The sequence below is a fragment of the Tigriopus californicus genome, chromosome 6 (assembly GCF_007210705.1).
Source record: "Tigriopus californicus strain San Diego chromosome 6, Tcal_SD_v2.1, whole genome shotgun sequence".
Lineage (NCBI taxonomy): Eukaryota > Metazoa > Arthropoda > Copepoda > Harpacticoida > Harpacticidae > Tigriopus > Tigriopus californicus.
Genome location: NC_081445.1, coordinates 9,089,489 through 9,109,399, shown reverse-complemented (window position 1 = coordinate 9,109,399; position 19,911 = coordinate 9,089,489). Strand labels below are relative to the sequence as shown.

At 43.8% G+C, this 19,911-nt stretch overlaps 3 protein-coding genes across 3 annotated transcripts; 2 read left to right on the top strand and 1 right to left on the bottom strand.

Annotated features, from left to right (window-relative positions):
- Positions 1-2,464: 2,464 nt before the first annotated feature.
- On the top strand, positions 2,465-8,045 carry LOC131882663 (protein ecdysoneless homolog). Its single transcript, XM_059229887.1, has 7 exons — positions 2,465-2,833; positions 3,315-3,381; positions 4,600-4,786; positions 5,025-5,174; positions 5,243-5,305; positions 5,700-6,419; positions 6,567-8,045. Exons 2-7 carry the CDS (start codon positions 3,337-3,339, stop codon positions 6,728-6,730), a joined length of 1,329 nt encoding a protein of 442 aa, XP_059085870.1. The 5' UTR covers positions 2,465-2,833; positions 3,315-3,336; the 3' UTR covers positions 6,731-8,045.
- LOC131882662 (chitin synthase chs-2-like) lies at positions 6,895-14,420 on the bottom strand. Its single transcript, XM_059229886.1, has 12 exons — positions 14,215-14,420; positions 13,989-14,147; positions 12,037-13,881; positions 11,635-11,968; positions 11,285-11,572; positions 11,078-11,223; positions 10,758-11,000; positions 9,661-10,674; positions 9,421-9,588; positions 8,541-8,757; positions 8,317-8,471; positions 6,895-8,240 (listed from the first exon to the last, which is right to left on the bottom strand). Exons 1-12 carry the CDS (start codon positions 14,326-14,328, stop codon positions 8,166-8,168), a joined length of 4,758 nt encoding a protein of 1,585 aa, XP_059085869.1. The 5' UTR covers positions 14,329-14,420; the 3' UTR covers positions 6,895-8,165.
- Positions 14,029-19,168, top strand: LOC131882664 (glycoprotein 3-alpha-L-fucosyltransferase A-like). Its single transcript, XM_059229888.1, has 3 exons — positions 14,029-14,168; positions 16,455-17,631; positions 18,677-19,168. Exons 2-3 carry the CDS (start codon positions 16,731-16,733, stop codon positions 19,015-19,017), a joined length of 1,242 nt encoding a protein of 413 aa, XP_059085871.1. The 5' UTR covers positions 14,029-14,168; positions 16,455-16,730; the 3' UTR covers positions 19,018-19,168.
- The last annotated feature ends 743 nt before the right edge of the window (positions 19,169-19,911 follow it).

Sequence of the window (19,911 nt, the reverse complement as noted above, 5' to 3'; positions counted from 1 at the left end):
TTCGTCGTAAAGGGAAATTGATTTCAAAATCGGGGTCCATCGTAACGTGCATGAATGTCGTTAGGATCTGGAGAACATTTTGATCCACTTGGTGCATGCCTGTCCTCAAGTTCATTTCGTTTGCGACACGCCAATTGTGGCCCCTTAATCCTAGTATTTGGTTTTAAGCACAATATTTCGTCCCTTTCAGAGGAATTAAAAGGACGTTGCTCTGAAATAACTGTACTCGTTGAGAGTACAAGCGATCGGATCCTTATGATAGTTGACACCTCTGCCAATTTCTTCTCACAAGGTTTGGGTTATCTTCGGATCGTCTTTCGCTCAATGAAAGAAGCTTTCCCATTGTGCCTTCCGAAAATGTTCACCTTCTCTTGTCTGAAGTACTCGTAGTTGTAAGTAGTGGAGAGTACCTGCAATTTTACTACTTTCGAGGTGACTGCTTTCATCACGTGGGTAGCCAATCCATGATTTCACCCCGTCCTATGGGCTTGTTCCAACAAGCTGTTGCTGGCTTGGATTATCTGTAAATTCAACCCCTTGGCCAGTTGTACTGTGTCTTTGAGTTGTAATAACTCTTGATTAGGACGAGATTTATGCACTGCATTAGCTGTTGTGCCGATTATTGTTGATAAAGCGCTGTGTATCTGAGAGCACCAAGATGCCCACTTCTGTTTCAACATGGCGTGTTACTATGATGTAAGCCTCATATTTTCTCAGACATTAAAGTGATGCTTTTCTTTTGCACAACATTATTTAGAGGCCAATGAGGGAAAACAAGTACAACTGTCAAACCAATGAGTCAAATGGCCATCCAATGGTCAAAATTGAGGATTTAAACACGGCCTCTGGATACCAGAGCCTGGCACGTCCCCGAACTTTCATGCCAAGAATTGGTTCAAAGGCAGCAAAAAATACGCTATGACCCAAACTATTCACAATGGATTTGACATCACAAACAACCTATGACACTCTTGTTTCTGCTGGCGGCAAGAAAATAATGAAATGATCTCAGTCCTTCAATACCAGGCCCTTATGGCTGATAGTTTGAAATGATGCAGAACCCCTTTAATTGATGGAAATTGGATTACAGCCTTTGCTCTCTTCAACCCCTTTAGTTTTGTAAATGTAAGTAAACATCATAAACACAATGTTTGTTTTTGATTTAACTTTTCAAACACATTAATGTATATGTGCCAAATATTTCACTTAGATGTTTTTGAAAGTCAAATAAGAAAATAGCTATTTTGTGTCAATAAAATGTTGTGAGCCCTCTGCTGGACTCAAGTCATTTACCGACCTTGTCTCAGCGCTTCTCCAATTTCAATCCTCAAACCAGATTCAATCTTGGTTTTCCATCCTAGTTTAAAGCCGCCCTAAGAGAGGATCTCGCTTTATCAGGAAAGTTCATGGAGAACCAATTTGATGTGATGGATGTGACACTATCTATTGGAACTATGTATGGAGGATTTGATGGCTGAATTCACTGCCCGAGCGAGGCTCATCCCTCTGACCCTGGCATCCCAAATGCAATATAATATTTAAAAAAAAACATTAATTCTTGAGCATCAGCTGGGATCATAAGCACACAACCACTTTCAGACATAAAGCGCTGTACAATAAAAAGCTCGGAGTTTCTCAACATATCTTAGCATCCTTGCCTTCAAGTCTCAAGAGAGTAGCCTCGACGACATATTCGAGCAGATCTGAACTTGGCCAGGACACGAGAGTGAGTAGTGAAGGCCGGCGCCTTGCCACATCACAATGGGCCCAGTTATTTTTACTTGAGCACCCACTCTACCCTAGTACACTCCACTCACTCGATGCCTTACAAATACCGTACACTCAAGGCTCGTATATTACCGATCGAAAACGATAGACATGAAAGTCTGGATGGATCGTGAAGGTTCTCCAGAAGATGATGAGACCGTTCGATTCAATCCAATCCAGGTCCAATGTCGGATCATGTTCTTCCACCTCCAGCGTGCTATTTTACATATGATTCCCGAAATTCCCATTTATGCCCAACCCGACAACTGAAATAATGACTCCAGGTCCTTGGTCTGAACGAGACCTTGGAATCCTTCAGTTACTCACTTGGCCTGCGTGAAATATAGGTGACAGCTACAGCCGAGTCCACCTGAGATATGTCCTCTTCATGTTAAGGGACAACGTTTGGACAGGTGTTCCATTCGATAGATGCTTAAGAAAAGGGTGACCACTGCATACAGGGTCATATCAAGTTCAGATTACAAAAAAATCACCCTGCGATGTAGCTAAGAACGCGGTTCCTCAAAGAGGATGTTCCCAATATCTTTGATGATGGCTGAATCCAGAAGTTGAGACACAGTCACCCCATACTTAGGCCAAAACGAGTCCAAGGAGTAGTACTCGTGAGCACCCGCCACTAAGTCCATGTTCCACCTATTCAGGTGGAAACTTTCTCCTGTCCCCCCTCCTCCCTGAGTGATCCTGCTCCGCAGCCTTTGCTTGAACAGCACATGTTCAAGAGTCTCCGGAGGGCAGCCTGGAGCATTGAGTGAGTGAGTGAGGAGCAAGCTTGAATGTGTCTTGGTTGCTCATCAGGACAAAGTAGTTCTGTCCTCTGAGTTTGTTGCATGAGTGAGGTAGCACAGTGGTTGGCGGCAACTTGAGAGTGGTGAATCCAGAGGGGGAGATTTCCACTTGAACGTACCAAGGCCCAGAAGTGTGTTTCTGACATCCAATCCAGTCCTGACCAACCAGTGCTGCCTGGAAATGGCCTAAGGGTTGTCGGGGAGATTCCAAGAACCAGATAGACGAATCTTTGACCAGGATTGTGTGTTGCATAACTTCAGTAAGTAACTATGGAGGATCATCTTACTCTTCAACGTTCAAGCAAAAGGATTGTCGATTGAGCTTGGAATAAAACTTGCAATACAGACCAACAATAACAATTCTAAGTTGAATGTATAAGTAGCTTTGAGTTAAGTCGGCTGATCAATTTTCCTTAAAATCAAGGCATGGGCACGACACGGTTCAAGTTATTTTTGAAAGGGCCGACGACTTTTTGTAAGGATAGGCCATATCTTTTGGAAATTTAAGGCTTGTTACTTGGGTCAACCAGCTCAGCGAGATGTGATTACTCACTCCTCAAGAATGATTTTTTTCAGCCAGCCCGTTCTTCGAGAGCCAAAGGAATTTGCAAATGTTTCATGAGCAATTACTGAACCAACTGATGCATATTGAGTAACACGTTTTTCCACCCTCAGATGCGTGCAGTGAACACTGAAATCTGAACCCATCATTGCATTCATATCAACCCTCTCCCATTCCAGAGTATCTCTTCCACGAGCCAAAATGGCTATCACCATCGAAACCATCACGGTGACGCGTCCCATGAAGGTAAGGCTCCATCAAGGTGTCTCTCCTCCATGTCCGTTCCCTTGTCCCATTAGTAATCTTTGATACGGCTCCATCAGTCCACTCAGCCAAGTGAACATGGATTGCCCCCCAATCATATGAAGTCGCCCCCTGTCCAGTAAGCCTTGCATGACTTCTGTCTTGAAATATTCAGTCTACGCCAAAAGACGTGGGAACTGTCCCAAGTCTCGGGGCAATCCTGACTCAGCGAGGTAACCTTGTCTTTTTCGCTCGTTTCGGACCTCTCGTGCCCCCTACCTGCAGCCTGGCTGCAGGCGCCCATTCGCTTCGCTTTCCACTGGATCTTCCCGAAGCTCGTTTCTAGGGGGCTGCTGTTGGCACTGAGGCATTGAAGCACGCTGATGGAACAGCACATTGGCCAAGGGTAAAAATTCAATCAGGCACTGGGCCAAAAATCATCTGGACGGAGAATGTTGAATGCAAAGTTGTTCTCACACTTGCACAAAACTCAGGCTCTCTTTTTCCTATCGTTGTTCCCTTACCTAAGACGACCCAAGAGTGATTGACAGAGTGAAAAACTCGGCAACTCTAGGTCAATTGCAGGAGTCTAATTCTCAAATGTCGACGGGGACAGAATGTTGCCATAACATGGGGTATAACATGGGCAACATGGAACATAAGCATCCTTGGTCAAGGACTTGGTCTCAAGGGATGGACACAAAGGAATATACTGGCTAGGTGGTTGACTTGATGACTCTCTGGGACTTGACTTTTTTCCTCTCCCTTCTATGCCTCATTGACCTACAGGAGCTGAGACTTGGGCGCATATCTTCTCCCTTTGTACCTTGGATGAAAATGGCAGATATAATGAGGAAATGGGTCTCTCACTTCGAACTTGGAATGATGATATTGCTGGTAGCTCATGGCTAAATGAGACATCCAAAGGATGGGGAGTTCATAAAAACCGTATGAAACCTTTCCCATTCCACTTCCATCTCAATGGAAAAAGGAGGGTAAAACCAAGGCCAACAGCTCAATTCACCATTGGAGCGCCAGAGAGACGGTTCCATTTGTCAAAGGCTCATTTTTGGAAAGTGACAGCAGTTTTGGAGGAAAATCTCTAATGTACAGTTGTCCACATTAGTTTTCCTACGTAAAACAATGTGTGACACCCAGGTTGGGCATTGTGGGACTGAACAAAGTGCTTCGAATTTTATAACCAAATTATCATTATTTCAGGTGATTGCTTTCACATGCTGCTTCATAACCACGTTCTTCATGGTGGCCTGTTGTGCCACCACAGACTGGGTCATGGCTGAGGGTTGGAGAGAGGGTCTTTGGGAACAGTGTGTTGATGACGGAGCACCCACGCCATTGCCCTTTGGCCAGAAACCCGTTCCTGGGTGCCACAGAGCTCACGATGCAGGTAAAAAAAAACCTAACTAAAGAGGTACCTTATATCTTGGCTCAAATATGGCACTGATTGTGAAACAGTATTTTACAGTGCAATTTCACATTTTGATTGTATCACACACTTTTAACATAAAAACATGATTTCGGTTTCCATTCAGAAACTTTAATCTAAATCCACTTAAAACTTGACATGAATGTACTTGAATGTCAGAAGGTTATATCGTGGTTAATAAATACCCACGTTTTCATAGGATACATCAAGGTGACCGCAGGCCTTATCATCGTGGTCTGCTTCACGGACTTCTTTGGAACTCTCTTAACTGGACTTGGTTTGAGAAGTACAGATCCCAACAAGAAGTACAAATACTATCGAGTAGCCATCTATTCATTGGTTATTGCTTGTAAGTACTTTGACTTGCAGTCAAAGACCAATCGAACAAATTAAATAAGGGCTTCTCTTGTATTTCAGGCATCTTCTTGCTTGTGGCTTTGATCTACTACCCGGTGTCGTTTTCCAAGGAACTTAAAGGAGGTAAGAACTACTAAGCAATATTATTGATGCCAGGCAAGAGCATGGGTCCAACTGAGGAGCAAATACTCACTTACTTGATGTTAGAAAAAGACAATAGATCCAAAGCCATGTGTTGAGAAACCTCGTTTAGCTAGAAGTACCTTCATCGCCCTTCAAATCAAGCGACAGAATGGAGATTTGGCAGAAAATCAAAGGCACGAAGGCAGGATAGTGAGCGAAAGAAATTGCTTGCACCATGCCTTGCAAATCAAATTCAAGATGAAGGTGATCCCTTCCTATTGGGCTGTGGCGAATTGACAGACAAAAAATGAACAGCATTCCTGCATTTCGAGTCGTTATTATTTGAAAATTTGCCCTCGAGCCTGGCGATCCACATGTGTGCATTTGATTTTAGCCAAGAGATTCGAGGTCAATGATGGTGGCTCTGTTCTGGCTTACTCGGGATCCATCGACTTCGATGGCGATGGGATCATGGATTACGCCGATGACGATGATGACAATGATGGCAAGCCTGACCATCTCGACCAAGATGACGATAATGATGGCATCCCCGACAGAATCGACAAAGATGACGACAATGATGGCATTCCCGACGAATTGGATACCTGGGGTCAGCATTTGATTAAGGATATCGATGACCAAGATGGCGATGGCGTGGACGATAAGATCGACAACGATGATGATAACGATGGCATTCCCGACGACGAAGACGACGATGACGATAATGATGGCATCACAGACGACCTTGACAACGATGATGACAATGATGGTATCCCTGATAACATCGACAATGACTCCGATGGTGACGGGATCCCCGACGACCAAGACAATGATGACGATGGTGATGGCATTGAAGATTCCAAGGACAACGACGATGATGGCGATGGTATCCCAGATGCTGCAGAGGATGGCGATCTCGATGGAGACGGCATTCTGGATCATGAAGACGATGATGACGACAATGACGGCATTCTCGATGAAGATGAAGAGATCGACACCGATGGCGACGGTGTGCCCGATTCCGAGGACATGGATGACGATAATGACGGCATCTACGACGACATGGACGATGATGATAATAACAACGGCATTCCCGACGAGCTCGATCACACCGGTTCGTCAAAGAGTGAATCTGCTGACCCCGATACGTTTGGCTATTGGCTCTGTGTTCCATAACTTGTTATTGGGCGTGACATTAACCACATGAGTGATCTTCACTTGAGCGATACCTTGACATTTTCCCCTTCTATCTATTTTCCAGGCAAACGTCGCGTTTGGACCTTCGGATTTGGTTATGGCGCTTCTTGGGCCGCATTTATCCTGATGTTCATGTCCTTGGTGCTCTTGATCTGCGATCGTGAGTCTGAGGAGATCTTCTACAAGGAAAAGGAGGTCGATGACGAAGAGGAGGAGGAAGAGGCCTAAACAAAGACAGTCCAAAGCTCAAAGAATACCAACATAGTCACTCATACTCAAGATCAACGCAAGGTCGTACAAAAAGCCTTGCTCTAGCCTTAATCTAGTCTATAAGCCCATTCTCCGATAATGACACACACGTGCTGCTCCTTTTTTTTCTTTTTCCCCACATCAACTTGATTTCAACATCAACCATCGTGAGTACATTCTCCGGCTCTAACTGAAATACTCCATAATTTACTCATTCCAAATTTTGTTTTCAACAACCACCCCGTAAGCAAGGAATCTTCTTTTACCACTTACCAACAACAACCTCTCAACCCTCGAATTTGTACGCGATGCCTTATATGTCAATGATGTTGATCTGCCCTGATCACAACCAGAAATCCCCCTCAAAAATGAGGTTCAGTTGACCTTTTCCAACTCAAGAAAGCTTCAACTGAACCTCACGCTCCTCTTGTCAACTGACTGGCAAAGGACCTCAACAAAAAACCGAAAGAAATGATTTTCAAAAGTTAAAATGTGCATATATTTCTCTTTGAACAGCAGCGTCCATGGAATGACGCAATTTCTAAGCAACTGTTTCTTTTTTGCAAACAATATACTTATTTTCTACAATTCCCTCATGAAACCAGTCTTCGCTCACCACCAGTCCTAGTGCAATAATACTCATGTCTATCCCTTTCAATCACCTTCCCCCTCAGCCATCTCAGACACGCCCCTCTTGGGATCTCTACCCGTCAAATCTCCATGTCCCTAGGTACTACCAACAGAAACTTGAAATCGGGCGTCTCTGAACAGCTGACCCCACTGCGAACCTGACTGTTGTTATCTTGTTTGGGCGCGAAATTTGACTCAGGGTTCCCATGACGGCTTTCTTTCCCGCTCCTTTTTTTGTTCCTCGTTTGAATTTGCAAAACTTTGAGATAATCGAGTCTTGCCAGAGTGTATGTTGTTTGCGATGGATGAATGAGAATCTCCCCGGGTTCTAGCAGACAAATTATTCAAGGACAACAACTATGTGCTCAATAAAACTGACATCATGATCCATCGAGTGCTTCAGCATCCACTTGAAGTGTGACGAGTGTCCTCATTGCCAATCTTATCAAGAAGTGTCTACAATTGCTACCACTACTTCGACCATTACTACTACTATCATCGACACTCTTCTTAAAGGTGCATGAATTGTTAGGGTTTGTTCTTTACTCATAAGATGTGCGTTCACTTACGTTGATAAAGATATAGCCTTATATATGTATGTCGCCAATTTCTCTTACTACTTGCCGATGCCGTTTTCTAATAAAACTCCAAAATATTTTTTTTACATTTTGATAATTCTCTGGGAAGGGCGGAGGTTCAAACTTTACATATTACATCAGTGACTACATATACATAATTTACAACACGGTGCCTCTGTTCCTCGTCATAATGATTCAAAATGATCCTATTCTTGAGAGTTATCACTGTCCGCATCCCTTGAAACTTCATCGTCACCGACCAGGCCCATATTGTAGACGCCCTAAAAGAACATTACAAATAAGTCCAGGAGGCACGTGATATATAAAATAACAGTCAGTCCATCTGCCAGCATTTACCGGGTCTAAATTCTCCACGAGGATTGAACGGCGCCTTTCCCTCTCCAAAATCGGTTGCCCTTGGTCTTGCATTATTGAAATACTCGCCCTTCGTTGGAACTCAGCAATTCCGCTCTGGCTCACTGAAAGTCTTTTAAAGGCTGGATGCTCAGGGTCTGAAAGATTGAATTTCCCCATTCAAAGAAAGGCACTAGTGAAGACCATCCCAGAACAACCCTACTCACCCATTGTCATTATCTTGCGTTTGATATCACCTTGCAAGTCGAGAGGGCCACTTGTCGATTTTTCCTGTTGTTTTTCTAACAAATTGTGAACCGTGCCACGTCGCCCCATGTTTGGTCGGACTTTCTTGTAACTTGCTCTCTCTTCTGTGGGTTCATCGGAGACCAATTTCACGACCTTGAGTCCCCTGGCGTCGACCTCCTCTTTACCTGTGACCGACTAAAATTGATAAATACCAATTAGCGATGTGTTTCGATCCGGAATGTCAGCCTTTTAGCTTCAAGGACCTCGGTTAGGGCTCCCATCACTAGCGAATGAGTGCACACAAGTCAAATCAAAACCGGTAAAATAAGTGGCAAAACGTGACTTTCTAGGTCTCGGAACCAGGGCTGCTTTAAAACTCGTTCCCGATCTTGGGTGTTCTATTTTTGTATCCTTTTCCGTTTTTATTGGGAGCCCTACCAGAGGTTCTTCAAGCTTTAAAGCTTTAAATAGCTGATTTCATTGAGTTCAAAACTTATCACAAAGGCGAGGAAAAACATTGCATTTTGTCGTTGAGAGGGCAAGCAAGAAGATTGACGAAAACCGGTTTTGGACGCTTCTCATGACGTTTCTCAATACAAAAGCTTCGTTTGAGCTAGTTTGGGCCCTTTGAAGAACAAAATTTCAGCTCTCTCACATGTCTTCTCGACGTCAGAATGCAATATTTTTCCCTGGCATACTCATCAAGAAGGCCATCGATTAGCAACAAGTTGCCCTTTTGTCGAGGTTTGGGTGAGCGAGGTTCCTTTGTCCCGCAGATAAAAGACTCTGGCGGAAGGGCAAAGAACCAAGCCTCGAAACCTAGGCCAAATGAATAGTGGAAGTTGTGGACAACTGTACCCGGGTTAACAGTCTAGTGGTGGAAATAATTTGGCTCATTGTTCCCCATCTATGGAACAGCATTCCAATAACTTGCAAAATGAGGATGAATGCAAAAAACACCACAAACACGACACCAATGGGCTCCAGTTCCAAGTATTCGTAATCAACTTCCACCACTGGGTTGGTCTGAAATAGCAACAAAACGAGTATGAGTGATAGTTGGCCAAGAATGAACGCATTCTTGAGGACTCGACCGACCTTGGGTCCAATATACGTGACATTGGCCTTGGCTCCTAATGGCCAACGAATGAAGAGCAGATCCTTCTGTTGTTGTAGAAGAAAGACCACCACCACGAAAACGGCGTTCAACATGAAGAAACTGAAAACCATCTGGTTCCTCAGATCCAAGAGCTCTTGGGCTTGCTTTTTCTCTTTTTCCTCGTTCTTCCTCAAGGGCTGGAGATATCTTTCGATGAGCTTCCTCCAAAAGATGATTTCGGACCCCTTCAACACATTATCTTGGCCATTGCCCAGTTCTCGATCATGGATCCAGAAATTGGCGGATTCTTCTTCATCGCTGCTATTATTATTACTTTCGGAGTCTGAATCGGAAGAGTCCATGGATTGCTCCATCAGATGATTAACTTCGGGAAGGGATCCCTCACTTGGCTTCTCATTTACGGGCAACGGGACTGGAGCAGTGAACGATCCTCGGGACACCCGTCGTCCGGTGCTCGATCGCCTTCTGAATCCAGCGCCAAGAGGGCCTCCATTACCAGGACCATCTTGTTCAATCTTTCCCAATCTAGCATTAACCTGCTCCAAAGAGGCTGCAATCTTGACCAATTGCTTCTTGGGATCATCAGCCTCTTCGTGAGTGAAGCACATGCACTTGAATAGGTTGGCAAAGGAAAACTCGACGCTGCCTTTCTCCGACTTGTCCGTCTGGTTCATCAAGAACCCGAGAAGACTTCCGTCCTTTTTCTTTTTGTTGGTTTCTTTCTTCAGTTCCTCTTCCTTCTTCTTTTCCTCTTCAATTTCGGCCTTGCTCTTCTTCTTCGGCATTTCTCTCGTACCCCAAGAGACGACATTCATGTTGAAAATCGAGTAGATGACCAACAGTAAGTACATGGATGGAATCGTGATGTAGTAGATCAGTCCGTACGGTAAGCACCAAAACTCTTGAGGATGAACAATGGCCCCCAGAATGAAAGATCCGCCCACCAATACAATCGAGAGTGTCGTTGGAGCCAAAAAGCCGTCCTCTCGGATCTGAAATCGGTTCAATAATCATGCGTCCGTCCAAATGTGATCAACGTCACGTTTTCAAGAGTTCCTTGATCCAATTTTCTCACCTGCAACATGATGCCCACCATCACTGCCATCATGACTAGAGCATACACCGCACTCATAATTTGGGCCATGTACAGCTGGATCTTGGAATCGAGAGCAAAGCAAACAAACATAAAGGCCAGTAAAGGAATGAGGTTCACGAGGAACGACGTCCAATTGGAGATGCTGAATGCGGCTGTGAAGGCTCCAACGATCATGAGAAAAATGGTCCCGGGTCCCAGAACTGTTCCAACCATCATCATCATCTGCAAATGTATATATTTGGGACGTTTTCCCATTGAGAAGTTTCCCTAAAAGGGGAAGATGCCAACCTCCCGCATACCTGATAAGCGATATAAAATATCGAAATGTCGTCGTTTTGCTTGGTCACACTCTTGTAATCGGAGAGTACGTCGAAAATGTTGGCAATGGTCGAAGGCATCCATCTGCGCCTTTGGTTGTAGAACTCGTCAAACCCTTCGGGACAAGCTGCAACAGAGACACTCGAATCGTAATCCTGGAGTCGTCCAGCTCTTACCTTACACCTTACCAGTGAAAGCATCACTAGCTGCCGAGTACTCCACACGCCATCCTCTTTGCAGCAGAAGAGTGCACAACCACCGGTCTTCCCCCTGATCAAATTGGACAAAGTCCATGGCCTTTTCAGATTTGGTCGTGTACATCTTCATCACATTTTTATCCATGAGAGCTTGGGCTCGGAACAACGAGAAGCATCCCGGAGAGCACAACACGCATCCAAGAACGTGCTCCGTGGATTTCTGCAGCCAATGACCAATGGCGTATTCAAATCGTTGATACCATTGCATGAAACCCGATCCTGAAAGAAGACCCTCATGTTGTCAGCGAACGATGGAGAAGTCGCCAGGGGCGGATTCTTACCCGTGGGATGAATTCGCCCGCAAGCTGCTCCCAATTTCTCGTTCTTTTTCATCAAATCTACCAACCGGGTGACAGCATTGGGTTGGAAATCAATGTCACCGTCCAAGGCCAAGATAAAGGTGTTCTCAGCAAGCACCTCCTTCCGCTGTGTGGAGCAGGCCAGTTCCATGATTTTGTATCCGAGCAAGTAGTACATGTACATGCATTGAGACCACCGTTTCTTATGTCGAATCAGATCCTTGTCCTTGAGATGGCAGACGATTTTTGTTTTACCCGGCAGGGTCCACACCAATCGACCCCCATGAGGAGCGGGATATTTTGTCGGAGGTTTCACCTGTAATGGAGGTTAGTTCAGAACTGAGAAGGATAATATCTGAAGGCCAACGTGGCCAACGAACGAACCATGACGTTTCGACCGTGCACGTAGGAGGCAGCCTCGTCCATGACTCGGACCAAGAGCTTCACGAACGAATTGACCACATTCCGAGTACCACCATCGAACTCCAGGTCCACCTCAAAGGCGTCGTCGAAGAAGATGTGAGTCTCCCACTCGTAGAAATCCTTGTCAATGGTTTTATAGTATTCTTGGTTGACCTTGCGCTGAGCGTAATCTTTGTCAATCCGGAAGACTGATTTCAACATCTCGATCATCTCATCTTTGGTTTCATGCCACATTGTGGCACAACCGTAGATCTTGGTCACCTTGTCTTTGCTCTTAACGTCACTCCTCTTGGCCTGTTCATCCTCTCCGAACGTTGTGGAGGGGCTAGCGTTAAACTGAGCCTCGTCTTGCTCATCAGCTTGCATGTCTTCAAAGGTGAAATCATTCTTGCCATCGTGTCTTCGGTTCAAGGTGAGAGACTGGTCAATGAACAGTGAACAATACATTGGTGTTCCAAAGATCTCTTCCGTCGAGGCCAAACGAGTCGATCTGGGGCTCCAGATGTGCATCGTAATCCAGAGCTGGGAAAGGAACCATAAAGCCCATAACCACATGTGTTCGTTCCACAAGTAAGACAGGTAATCTCCGATAGCTGGGCACTCAAAAAAGAGGTTGTCGGGAACAACGCCATAGAAAGCACATTCGTCGGCAGCTCGGAAACCACAGCCAACCAGAACAAAGGTCATGCAGGCCGGAACTGCCATTGATAGGGGGAGGGCAAAACTGAATTCTTGAATCTGGACCTTGCAAGCGAACTTGGAGAAGATGTAGGCTCCATAAGTACAACCAACTTGGATCAAGAGTACGTACAAAGGGATCAATCTTTGAGTCATTATAGTGGCCTCATACTTGGTCTCAAATGCATCTTCAGTCACCCTTGAGCCTCCAAGGATTTGGTCTTCGATTTCTGTGACATTGAACCCATGCTGATTGAAGGACTCTGTGAACTTGCTGAAGATGTTCAGTGGCTCAATCAGGACTCCATTGAACATCACAATGAGCCACATGACCACGAAAAAGACCAACACTTTGATGACGGAGATCCAGAGGTAGGTGAAATACCTGGTGCCATCAATCATGCGGACACGGACGCCGTGCAAGATCTTAACGATGGGAACTTTGGAGTGCTCAGTCACAAAGCACTCCCACCATCCAGCTGAAGCCAGGATAATTCCCAACGGCACAGCCCAAGCATACTTCATTTCTGCGGTATCAGAGCTTTTGCTCCATTGAAGAATAGGCCACGTCAAGGCCCCACTAAGCTGAGCTAGAATCGCCAAGGCGTCAACGCCAACTTTGACCCACGGCATTTTTACACTTTGATTTCCTTGGCCATTTCCTCCATTCTCATTTTCTTCATTTTCTTCGTTTTCGTTTTCGTTTTGATTGTCAACTACTTTGGGACGTTTAGGCTCACGGGAAAGAATCAACATGATCCCGGGGATCACCGCCAGACAGTTGGTCAAGGCCAAAGCATGAGTGCTATCCAACTGGGGGAGCGCCAAGAACACTAGCATGCTGACGCCAATGACATGGAGCACTTCCATCACCAGGACGAAGAAGAAGTCCAAGAATTTTGGTCTCTCCCATTTCTTAAACAGTAATATCCGAGAGGCACGGAGAAAGCTGAGTACTTCCGGAATTGCAAATGCGAAGAACAGACACCACACCCATGCCACTTGTTCGGTTTCGATGGAATCGGCATAAAGGGCGCGATCTTTCTTGATTTCATAATCCTTGGTCTTATCAATGATCTGCCCGCCCTTTTTGCAATACGGAAGTACCCGCGAGTCCACAGGTGAGACCTAGATGCAAAGTAAGCGTTAACTACGTCAAACAACCTCACGGTCACTCGTAAATCAATCAAAAACTTCAGAGATAACGTCAACATTCCAAGCTTCTGGACCCTTACCTGGGCAATCATGAACATGGTGACGCCCTTGCCAACCACCACACCCGTTATGACAATGGCGAACGTGAGAATGTAAGCGATAATCAACATGAGCTTCTCAAACCTCCGCACCCAAACCATCGCCGCTTCTGACCCCGTATCAATGGCAGGAGGTTCGGCCTACCATAAAACGCAGTTGAAGTAAGCAATGCAAATAAAAAACAGGGTTATCAAGGCTCAATCTTACAATGAAGGCGTCCCATTTCTCCACGGGGGCACCGTTTTCGATGGATTGGGGCCCATTGTGTTCCGGTTGTGGTTCGAAGCTCTCGGTGGTTTCGGCGATGTCAAACGTGACCATTTTAAAAGCCAACGGGGCTTTTAGTTCAAGTCACCTGTAGGTTGTTGATGGAGAATGTGATCTGAGAATATAATAACTAATTTGCTGCCAGGCCACAGTACTTGCCCAACGTGACTGTAGGAAGGATTAGTTCAGAGATATGAGCATGCTCAGCTTGTGCCTATTATCTCGCTTATGATAAATTGATAAGTGTGATCGGTCATTACAAATGAGACTGGAATGTGAATTAAGCTTCGTTTTATAAGCAACTGACTGCAAAATTCAAAATGCTGGCTTGCATCAATTTTTGCATTTCATTTTAGATGATGTTTTAGCATTAGATTGAAGGATCAAAACTATGGCCCTCTAGTCTTCGCCTGAATTGCCCTTCATCTCATTGTATCGTAATGAAATTGAAAAAAAAGCATCATTAAACAACATTGAAATACCACGATGTTTCTTTTCTATCAATTTCAGACACATCCCCCTCCCCCCCATCGAAATCCTTTAAGATAAACTGTCGTTACAGTTACACTTACAATGCGACTTAACGATTAGAACTTTGAAGAGACTCAATCCAGTATCTGGGTCCGCATTGCGTTTTTTGATTCATTCATGAAGTTGATTTGAATATTCATCATTATGTTTCATGAGCATGCAAGGTGCCGAAGCTGGATGCTGATAATCTTCAAAGGCCTACATTGTACGAGATCAAGGATTGCTCAAGTACGCACAGCTCAGATCATGAGAAGCATCCGCTTCAACCCGGATCTTATCATCAAATATGATACAAATGAGTACATGGCACCACTGACTATGATTCACGCGGATTTGTTGTCAGCTAATAATATGTAAGGACGTCAACATAACACCTCGGCCTGATCATTAAGTAGAACAATCGGGAATTATGATCTTCCAGGTTAGTGATTCTTTAGGATGAATCAGAGGGTTCCAAAATCAAACAATGAAAATGTTGTCTCACACAGAGAGGATTCAAGCTACTAGAGCTCTAGGGAGGGAACTGCACTCCCAATAGTTCAGGCCAAAGAGAGCTTGTAGTGAACACATATAGGTAATACCCTAGGAAGGTGTCCGGACAACTCGACCCAGTACAATAACTAAACACAACATTTTGACCGTAAAGAACATGATTATGGAACAAAACTAAAGCTTGATGAGTCAACTTTTTTTGGTTTGGTTTTTCACGGGCTTTTCTAACCGCTACAAGGCATGTCATCCCCAGTACTATTAAAATGAAAGGTCATAATTCGTCTATTTAATACCTTTCAATGAATTTGAGTTGGCAGACCGAGCTAGTCCTTGAATGTGGGGTTGATCTGGAATGCTGTCTAAAAATTTGTCCAAGTCTGACTTGAAAGATGCAACCGGATCAACAAGGCCTACGTTTTCCCTCCGAATATTAGAGGCAAGCAAATTAAACAATGAAGGAGCCCGAGAAAGAAGAGAATTGGACTTCATTGTTCGAATTAGCCTGGATTCACGAGGGCTTGGAGGTGCTCTCAAAATGCACATTAAGCCTCTACGGTCATTAGAATTGACACTAAATCCTGGGTTGGGACAAAGCTAGTGGATGCTTTTGAAGACCAAGGTTGACAGATCCCATGTACAACAAAAACCATGCAAGCCTCAGACCTATTCATCTATTAAATACTTTAATTCGCAACATTTTACTGCAGCACGTTGGGGAATTCAGTAACTTTCTAGTGAATTATCGTATATTTCATTGCTGTCATTGATAAATAATGTTCTTAGGCAGACGGTTCAGAATTTCAACAAATGACGAGTTCAATGACCCTTTAGATGAGACAGCGTAAGTATTAGGTGCACTACATAATGCATTGTAATACTTTCTATTACAATGCACCAACTTCTTTTTTATTCTTTCATGGCCAACTAAGGCAGTTATTACGAAGGTTATGGTCGTGATATCACGATCAATATTGAACCAACTGCCTCAATGTGACCTTATCAAGAAACAATCGTTTCAAGTGACATGACCAAAAATGATCAATTCACTCTCCACTTCTAAAATCAATACCTTTTCGAGCAACAATTCGAATCCATAAGACTCCTCTTCCAAAGCTACAGAACAGCACATCCACATTGACTCGAATTGGGTGTTGCAGGTGAAACGTCATTGTACTCAGCATTCACGGGGTGAACGACTTCCTACGGAACCACCAACCATCGACCACTCTCGTGCATGCGCTGCTACGTACGGCATGTATAATAGTACTGAATCTACCTACGTACGTATATGGTCAGCCGTACGTAGACACATGCACCATCGTTCGTTTCTCGGCAAGAAAGTGGACTTGAACAATGCGGTGTTTTGATTCGAAAATAACGTTTTGGGAGAGGAGAGGTGCTGAGAAAGTCCGAGTGCTGGTCAGTTCTTCACCATGAAGCCTGGAACATGGTTCACGTCAGACACGATCAAGATCACTATTTCATTGGTGCTTCTCACCAATGTATTGTCAATCGTCTATTTCTTCACATCCGAGTCCTCTCCGGGAGATCGGGTCATGGAACCATCGGAGAGGTTGTCCCGCGGCGAGAGATTTGTGTCATCATCCACTGAAGATCGGGTGATCCACATCGTCAAGGAAAAATCCTTCGATTGGCACGAGCACGAGTTCCACACCGGATTTGACGAGTGTCCGCATTTTCGGAATTGCCGGGTCCAAACCCATTATATCACGAACCAATCGGTTCCCCTCTCAATCCCTCACAAGGGAGATGCTGTTGTGTTCACAGTTCAAGCTGCCAATTTGCAGAGGGATCCCTCTTGGTGGACTAGAGCGGCGGACAAGCGTTCCAAAGACCTCGCGTGGGTTCTTTTTTCCCAACGAAATCCTTATGAGTTTCCGTTGAGCTTTATGACCTTTCGGAATTACGGGTTTAACTTTACCATGACCTACAAGCCAAATTCGGACATCTTTACTCCGTTCAATTTCTGGTTGTCTGAAGGCAATCCCAGTCCACGGATGGTTCGGAAAAACTTTGCCCAAGGCAAGACCCGGAAGGTCCTTTGGTTGATTGATGGTCCCTGTCACTCGATTAATAACCGAATGAAGTATGCCAAGGATTTGAGCCAGAACATTGCCTTGGATATCATTGGTCATTGCTATGATCAAAGCGGAAAGGTCCATCAAGTGGACCACAGTACTCATAACAACGAAGGCCGTCGCGGGGTCATAAGCGATTATAAGTTCGTCTTGGCCTTTGAAGAGATTAGTTGTCGTGATTACGTCACGACAACTTACTTTGACGTCGCTCAAATGCAATCGGTTATCCCTATAGGTATGTTGAATGATTCCGAGAAATTGAGATTACAGTATATCTAAGTTCCATATTCAAGACTGATTTAACTGATATGAAACTATATTAATGCATGAGGTTGCGTTATATTTTGATCAGCATTACGCAATGTTTAACATCTTTCACACCCAACCTTGCCCTTTCTTGGGATAAAAAGTTCTCGAAATTGAATTGGCGCTCTAATTATGCGCCTTTCAACTAGGAATTGTTGTTAGAAAAGATAGAAAATTCACTTCTGGCAAATGATAAAATATAACGGTTTTCCTTTTCTTGTAAACTTGACACAAAATATCTTAATTTGACAGTTCAAATGCAAAATTCGAAAGCTAGTCATGCAGAAATTCAATTGCTTTTGTTACATATAAACAATGTTTCAATAGGCACATTGAAACTTAAACTTTTCGCTCGAAAGTTAAAGTACTGGAGATTATATTCTCAGTACAGACTTAGCGGTACGCAAGTCTGCAAAATAAAAAAGTATATCAAGTACGGTAGAGTGTAGAAAAACATCTGCAAATACCAGAGATTATGTTCACTAGACTTCCTTGATTTTTGACCATGGAACTTCAGTTCAGGTCTTCAAAAACGGATCAATTTCAAAGAATTGATGTAGATTATAGGTCTTTGCTTCAAAACCACAGTACTTCGCCTATTAGTTATGAATCTTTGTAGCTCTAAGTTTCAGAACGGATTGATAACCTACTACAACCCATGTCACGAGGACAATGTTGCAATCTTTCAATACTTCAACTATTTTGGTCAGACAAATGAATTTAAAGTTAAATAAGATTATACGTTTTTCGTTTTGAACTACTGAGAATTTCATTCCCAAACGCGTTAAGGATGTCCGCAAAAAAGTGTTTGCCTTACTCGTCAGAGTGCGCATGCTTTGTTTAAAAAAAAATCCCTTAAAATTTCACATTTTAATTCATCAAAAGGCTCTTTCTAACTCTGTTGGTGTTGGTTGCTTGGCAAAACTGACGTATGGAGTAACTTCTCGTATTTACTACTGTTTTGTCCATTGCAGTGATGGGTGCCCAAAAGGAGGCCTACGAAATCTTGGGCCCCTTGGATTCGTTCATTCACATTGACGATTTCAAAGGCCCACAAGAGTTGGCCAATTATTTGCACGAATTGGATTTAAACGACCATAATTATAACCAATTCTTTCGTTTCGTGGACACTGGGGAGTTCCAGTTCCCGATCACCACCATGTGTCGACTGTGCGATCACATCAATTACTTCAAAGAGTCGGGTTACCAACAGTTCTACACCAAGGATCAATTTGAAGAGTTCTGGACCTCGGACGATTGCAATTTGAACAGTCTGTTCCTGGGTGACGATTCCAGTGGAAACAGTGTTCCATAGAGTTTCGACTTGGACTGGGCATTTTCACCCAAGGATTCTGGTGTTCGATTCGAAGTAAATTTGATGCTTTCAAAGCCTTGTCCGATGTTGAACCTTCGGTCAGATGTGATATTATCTTGATGCTAAGAAGAATAAATGAGTTGTACCGTTATCCTTTCTTGAAAATCCTTTCATGTGAACGGAAAACAACTGTTCCTGTTAGGAAAGCTATCTAGAGTTCTACGTATAAGAGATGCTCAACGAAACTTCCAGGTCCTCATAATCAAGAAAAAAAAACAATTAAAATTTTGCTACTTGACTGTTGACCTTGAACCTTGGATGGATATTAGTTGAATTGGGAAAACCCTTTGACATTGGATGCTTTTCATTCAACTGATATGCTCCTCCATTTCCTTGGAATGTGGATGTTCATTTTGGGTACTCCAGATCTTTTTGGTCATTGATCTCACTCTTTTCCTTGAAAAGGAAATGAAATTTACTGAAATTGGGAAAAGAGATGTTGTTTTTGGATCAATTATAATTGAAGACCGTGCCTCTCTTCATACTTGGGTTTTGCTAGGAGTAAAACTACATTTTCCTTTACCGCATCCATCTTGAATTCTCTTGAGCAGCCTTTTGAGGTCAATAATAAAATGATCGTTTAGAAGGAATAAAGACTATGAACTTTAGAAGGGTACAGTAGAATTGAGCACGAATTGATTTGGAGCAAATCGAAGGCAAGTAGTGTCGGCTTCAAATGAGTTATGTTTTATTACCTACGAAAGTATCATATAACAAGTAATCTATGCTTGTCATTCTTAAGGTGCCTAGACACATAGAAATGAGTTCTTATCAAATACTTGCATGTTCTCAGTGTAAGGATTCTGTATGTGCAGGTTATCTTCAAAGAACGAT